This window comes from Oryza sativa, chromosome 6 (genome assembly GCF_034140825.1).
Source record: "Oryza sativa Japonica Group chromosome 6, ASM3414082v1".
In the NCBI taxonomy this organism is placed as follows: domain Eukaryota; kingdom Viridiplantae; phylum Streptophyta; class Magnoliopsida; order Poales; family Poaceae; genus Oryza; species Oryza sativa.
In genome coordinates this window covers 18860358-18867665 of record NC_089040.1, presented here as the reverse complement: position 1 = coordinate 18867665, position 7308 = coordinate 18860358, and the positions used below count along the sequence as shown (strand labels likewise).

The 7308-nt window shown below is 42.6% G+C and overlaps 1 protein-coding gene across 1 annotated transcript; it reads left to right on the top strand.

Moving 5' to 3' along the window:
- The first annotated feature begins 411 nt into the window (after positions 1–411).
- On the top strand, positions 412–2557 carry LOC4341133 (ubiquitin-conjugating enzyme E2-17 kDa). Its single transcript, XM_015789048.3, has 4 exons — positions 412–521; positions 1329–1456; positions 1866–1970; positions 2248–2557. Exons 1-4 carry the CDS (start codon positions 452–454, stop codon positions 2389–2391), a joined length of 447 nt encoding a protein of 148 aa, XP_015644534.1. The 5' UTR covers positions 412–451; the 3' UTR covers positions 2392–2557.
- Positions 2558–7308: the final 4751 nt, after the last annotated feature.

Genomic DNA, 7308 nt, shown 5'->3' with positions numbered 1-7308 from the left:
TATTTAATACTTCATATAGGTGTTAAAACGTTCGATGTGATAGGGTGAAAAAAATTTTATGTGGGCTAAACAGGGCCATATATGACATTCTTACTGTCGAATTTAGAACAGTGTAGGGTTGAGTCCCCGTTTTGGCATCATCACCACGCAGTCCATCCCGCGGGCAGTCTTTGTTGGTGGCTGGCTGACCACGCGGCTGAAGCGTTGAACGGCGAACCGATGCGAGGAGACGTGGACGGAAGCAAGGAATCCCTCGACGGCCCGCATGGACTCGTGGGCTCTCCTGCCGTGCCGTGGCCGTGACCCAAACAAACCCAGACCGCGTGCGCGCCTGGAAGCTTCCAGAGCCCACCACCACCTTCGATTCCCCCAACCCAATCTATTTATTCGCGCCGTCGCCCGCCGCTCTCCGCCTCCCCACCTCGCGTTCCCTCCCCTCTCCCCTCCGGCCATGGCGTCCAAGCGGATCCTCAAGGAGCTCAAGGACCTGCAGAAGGATCCCCCAACCTCCTGCAGCGCTGGTAGGTATCCTCCTCTTCTTCTTCTTCGCTGTCCCCCAATTCCAGGGTTCACGGGCGATTTTGTTTCTTGTCGATTCATCGACTTCTTAGCGTGCCGGCTGCTGGATAGTGGAATCCTCTGTTGACTCTTTAGCTTTCGAAAAAATTTTGAACCAAGGGAAGGGGAGGAGGGGGAGGTCATACTGTGCAGTGCTGCAATTTTGTGTTTGTTTATGGTTTTGCTACCAATTTCGTGCATATTATTATCCCCTGAGCGGGTGTGGAGCTGCGTTTTGTTATAATTCTGGAGCTGTTAATTGTTCTTCTTTCGCAAATTTAACGCTTATTACGGCTGGCTGGATAGAAGGATAGAGAGCTCAAGCAGAGACGCTGGATAGAGGGATATACGGTTTTAGAGGTTATTGTTCGTTCAACCTGCTTAGTTAGGAGTATACCTTCGTTGTTTTAGTAATTTGTGGAAGCATGGGGTAGCATATCTAGGACATGGATAAGTCTCGTTGGCAATGATACCAGGCCACAATCGTTGTTTACAACTCAACAATTTGTGTAACTGGAACTAATTCTTGTGTACCGATGAAATAATAATACCCTCAATATGTGTGTGATGATAATTGTTCTTGTCTACATGCTAGTGTACCCCAAACAAGACATGTGGATGTTGTAGAATTGTTTTGATATTTCTAACTGAATGTGACAACTTGTGTGGCGAATATTGGTTTCATGATATGTTCTGTTCAAATGCATTGCAACAATTGAGATTGGATTGGAGTACCTTTGTATGACTAACACGCGAAATACGCCTAACAGGCCCTGTGGGAGAAGATATGTTCCACTGGCAAGCTACGATTATGGGTCCAGCAGATAGTCCATATGCAGGTGGCGTCTTCTTGGTTTCTATTCACTTCCCTCCAGACTATCCGTTCAAACCGCCCAAGGTATACATTCCTTCCACTTCTTTTTGTGTTGTTCAGGAAACTGTTTGTTTTTAGGACTTGTGGAAGTTTATTATAAGAGCATCACTTGCTTCAATTTTATATAATCTTAAGGCCCTTGAGTAACTGATTACAAGATATTTGCTGTTAGGGCTCTGCTCTAAGCATTCATAGCTAGGGATAAAATGTCCTGTTAATTTCAGTCTCAAAGTGGAGTTCTAACTGATCCTTTACAAAGCATAATATACCTGTAAATGTTAGTTTTGTAAAGGTCCTGATTCACTTTGGCAAATGTGCGTTACCAATTCAACAAACTATGAAAATGCTTGTTTCTTCCACCACCATAAAAAAAAATGCTTCACTTGAGTTCAACGGTCACTGTAGCTTTGTTCTGATAACAATCATTTTTCAGGTTGCATTTAAGACAAAGGTTTTCCACCCAAACATCAACAGTAACGGAAGCATCTGCCTTGATATCCTGAAGGAACAGTGGAGCCCTGCATTGACAGTGTCAAAGGTGAATTGATCCTCTCCCTCTCCAACTAAGTCAAGAAACCCTTTGAGACAGCTTGTGCATGTGCAAAAGCTTAGCTTCTTTGAAGTTGTCACATAGAAACTACTTACTTGAGAAGTTAGGCACTTTGGCACCATAGAAATGTTAGGAAGTTGGAGCTCTCATAGTCTCTAGGGCTTAACAAATGCCCAACACCGTATATCACCTGCGTGCTAATCTGGTTGGAGTAACTTTTGTTTTCCAGTTGCACGAATTATCTAACGTTTGACACAATTTTCAGGTACTCCTCTCAATTTGTTCTCTACTGACGGACCCAAACCCAGACGACCCGCTAGTTCCGGAGATTGCGCACATGTACAAGACTGATCGGGCCAAATATGAATCAACTGCGAGGGGCTGGACCCAGAAATATGCAATGGGCTGAACGACGTAGGCCGATAGTGTTCTCTAGCGATATATGTTATCTTGTTGATCTAGTGTTCATGTCCTGCTACATGCCTACATGGGGTGTAATTTCTTCTGTCACTGAATTTATGTCAAATTCTCGATTGATGGTAGAAGTTATTGAGAAAAATTTCAATTACCTGCAATATTAATTGCTTCCTTATGAGCTTGTTCGGTTAATTTAATTCCCATCAGGAATGAATAAGAGAATCAGAGGGGAATGAATATGAGAATCAGAGGAGATTGAGGGGATCAATTTCACAACTAGATGTGAAAAAATTCTCCTCTATCCCTTTTGAAGAGGAACTAACCGAACAAGAACAAGACCTATCGTGGTTACTGCTTTGGTGTATGCAAATCTGGAGCTTCGTGTGATTTATTTTGGTTTCAACTGTAAATAGAAATTTTGCTGCTGTATTTCACTTGTTAGGGGTTGTGGGTGGATCAAAATGGCAGATACTCTTCAAGTTACAGAAACAATAGTTCTTCTCTTGAAAGTTACTACTCCGTAAAAAAAAAAAAAAAGACAACTCCTAGTAATAAACCTAGACTAAAAAAAGATAACCCCTAGTAATAAACTTGGACAAGTGTTCGTAGGTAGGATTGGGTTTTTTCTTATGGAGCGGGTACATAGGCAAATTTTACTTTATCTGTTATTTAAATTGCACAACTATTTTCTTAGTCAAATTTGTTTGATTAAGTTTGTAGATAAATTAGCAATATTTACTAAATCAAATTAATTTTACTAAAATTAGTATTTAATATATTTTGATAATATATTTATTTTGTGTTGAAAATATTATTATATTTTTAAGTTTAGCTTAAAAAATTAAAACGATTTATAATATGAAACAAACGGGAAGAGTACCATTTTTTTCATAAATTACATAATTACTTGCATGATCATTATGACTTTATGAGGGGCTGTACTGAGAGGCCGTACTTCGGAAGGCCTTTTTACGGCCACAATTTATAAACCTAAAGACACATGATTGAAGCAAAATAAAAATAATTATAACTATAGGGTTGGACTTCTGTACTTCTACGGTTGTAGGTTTAAAAGTTAAACTAAGATTGAAGTTAACTCATATTGATAGGACATATATAAAACATTGTACTTCATACACAGGTATTAAGAAAGTAGCTCTAAATAAAGGAAAGTTGTGATTAGTTAAGAAAAGAAAGTAGTGAAGGAATTAAATATAAAATAATTATGGTTAGTTGAGATGAGAAGGTAGGTGAAGAGATGGCTTCGTTTTGGGATAAGACACCGTGCTAGAAATAACTTTATTTTAGAACGGAGGTAGTATTATGTGACCGGACAAAGTACTACATTGTGGTGTGTTACCATTTTATAACTTATTATGTGATTGATGTTAGTACCAAACCAATCTACCACGGATTTTTTTCGTCGCTTGGTTTGCAAGGCTCTGTACTTATGTTTTTTCCAAAAAATATCAAGAAGACAAAATAAAATGTCTTTTCAAAACTATTCTAATCCGTCGCTTGGTTTGCAAGGCTCTGTACTTATTTTATTTTTTTCCAAAAAATATCAAGAAGACAAAATAAAATGCCTTTTCAAAACTATTCTTAAATAGTAGTACAAAATATGAAAATCCTTGCATAATCAAAAGGTGAGCAAGCAGCAACGATCAGATTCGAGGGCTGCATAACGGAAACTCTTTTATGAAATTTAACTATTCATAACAAGGTTTGGAAATTCTCCAAATAGCTTTTAGATTTGTCATTTTCCCTCGGAGGAGATGGCTTCTTAATTATTTGTCATTTTTTTCTCAGATGACAACCCATGTTTAAAAATAGTGTGGGTCTACTAGTCACTCTCCACTCCCCTTATCTTTCCCTCTGCTAGTTGACCAGGCGGTGGCGCCGCACGGAAAGGCAGATCGATGACTGCGCGGCCCTCTTCCTGGCGCGCGCTCGTCAGCCTTCATGGCATCAATCAAGTTCTGTGATAACGACCGGGTGCTGATGTGGACCAAGGTGTTAATCAGGGTGCTTAGTCTGTCTTTCCACTCCGGCCTCTTCGCCAGCGGCGACCCTACAATAGGAGCATGCTCCTCGTGATGACCCACATCCTGGATAGCAGTGTGCTGACCCCGCTGCTCTTCCTTGCCACGAACCTTTTCTGCTAAACGAGAATGCCTTGTTGTTCAGCTCGTGCTCATGGTCGTCGCTGTCTGAGACCTCGCTAACCATACCAAGGCAGGGGCAGGGGTAGTAAGGAGCAGAGGATGAGAAGTCACCGGGCTGCGGCTTAGAGGAGGTGGAGAGGTTGAATTGAAGCTCATGGGGGTTGCCACCGGCGGAGAGGATAGACTGAAAAAGCAAACTGAGTACCCCGATTGGCATCTTGGCCGGCATCAGTGGGCATTTGTCATTGCGGAACTTGATCGATGCCATGAAGGCGGACGGGGGCGTGATGGGGATAGGGCTGTCACAGCCACCGACCTCCACTCCAGGCCCCGCATGGGCCTCTCCGCATGGCACCGCCGCCTAGTCAACTACGGAAGAGCAAAGACTAGCAAATGCGTACCACACCGTTTTTCACTATATGTAGCCATGCTTTGATATGTCATGTGGGTAAAAGTGCTAAATAGTAAAATCATATCTTTAGAGAATAAAATAAGAGCAACTCTAATAAGGTATTTGAATTATTGTCAAATCTAATACAGAAAAATTGTGGAACGGTGTCCCGTCAATACAGGATAAATTAAATGAGTGGATCAATCTTATCCCTTCCCTTTCTCTTCTCTATCCAAACCTTCCTCACCGCCTTCGCGTTCGGGCAAGCCAGCGAGGTAGACTTGGTGGCGGCGATGGTGCTGCAGCAGCAGTACGCCGTGGCGGGGGAGCACTGGCCGCGGAAGGCAGCGGAGGTCAACACAAGCTGGGACTCGTGCATCAGGGAGTAGGTATCCCTAGCCAACTCCTCCTCGCCGACCATCCTCTCCTCGACGGCCACACCGAAGCCGCCGCATTGTTCGTCAGCGGCGCACTGGCGCAGAGCGCCTTGTACTACAGCGGCAGCGCCGGCGCTGCCTTGGAGCCCAAGCAAGAGGTGGACATGGCAGTTGCGCCCTTCTCCTAGGCACGCCCGGTCAAGCGGAGCTATCATGCTCCTCGCCGGAGTGTGTGCAGGTATATCGTGAAATGCAACCTCCACAGTCGATACTTGTAAGTACCATGTCCGATACTGGTATCTTTGGTATCATGGCTGATACCTAGGTATCAGACCCCGGTACTTGTGGGTATCATGGCCTCAAGGTTGTCATGCAGACGACGCTCGAAGCTATCGTGCTTGCCATCCCATCGCTTCTGCTCGCTAGTGTTATGTTCAGATACGGCACGACTGATCTGGTACCTCGAGGGTATAATGCCTAGTACCTAGGTACCAGCTAGTATTCATGGTACCAGGTGCATGGTATCAGATACTAGGTACCTATAGGTATCAGGTGGTACCTGATACCTGATACCTATGGTACCACAGGTACCATGTCAAAGATGTGGGAAGGGGAGCATGCCGTCACCGCTTGGTTGACCGCCAGCCACATGTCATTGCCTCCTCTTTTGTTCTCCCTTCCTCAGTTCCTCTCCTCAACGTATCTCTCCTCTTATTTGTTGTTGATGTCGGTGGGGGCAAAAAGGTGAGGGGTCGCCGCTAGCATGGGAACAAGAAAAACGGGGGAATTAGATTCATAATGTATTCCGTTACAACAGGATCCTGTTGTGTAGTTGCCCTCATCTAATAGTAATAAAATAGTTAAATTTCCTAAGATGAACTGCTCGAGCGAATAGTGACCATCACGTTTTCTCCATCTTGCTTTGGCCCAAAGTGACGAGCAAACGAAGGAAAGAATGAAGGGAAGCCTCTCCAGAAGCAGTAAGTAGTATTAGCATCTCCTGTAAAGACCATTTACGGTAGTATTTTGTTCCTATTCAAGTTTCGGCATAGCCGTAATACTTTGTTTCTAGAAGCAGCAGATAATTACAAGTTTTCTTTCTTATGTTTCAACCATGTTAGAATGCATATATTTCAACTAAAAAATAATTTATTTACTATTAGAGTCGCGGAATTTTTCTCGTGTCCCAAATGGACATGAGATTGCATGCTCCCTCCATTTTCAAGTAGCTATCAATTCTGACTTTACCATGAATTTAACTAATTACTCTAAAATGGTTAGACTAAATTAATGGAGTAATACAATTTAAGAATTTATCATCCTTTCAAGACTTCGCAAATATTTCGTAAAAATGATGAGTTGTCAAATTTCGAACTGAATAATTATTTAAAAAGAGAAGGGACTACAAAGATCGGCCCTTAATCTAAAATCAAATTTTGTTCGTTTCAATGATAACCTCTTTATAGTGAGCTTATTGAAACAGTGTAGCAAAATTTACAAAAAGGAGAGAGTGAGGCCGAAGTTTCACCAAACAACAATTTGCAGAAATCAAAATGTAATGGAGCTGCTCTGCTCTTGTCATCACCGGGTGTACGTGCAGCTGTGGTTGGGCCATTGCCGTTGCTTGCATTGCCGGGAAGCCTTTGATGCTTTTACAACCACCTATCCCCTCCTTCCAAGCTTGTGCCCCAAGTGACAAAAGCAAGGCAGACAAAATTTTTTATGCAAAATTATATTATATATTGTGTATTATTATTACAACATGTTTTGGTGATCCTTTTTAGCTTGGCTTGATTTAATTTGTTGATTAGATGTGATGTTATGTCCCTTTGTTAGGTCGATGCAACAGCCAACAGCTCTCCGGCATATGATGCATCTGACAACAGGTTGATGTGTTGCACTTGTACAGTGTGCCTCGGCTGATTGGTCATCTTGAGTTTCTTTTTTGGGGCTGCCTTGTATTTGTTTTCCCTTTT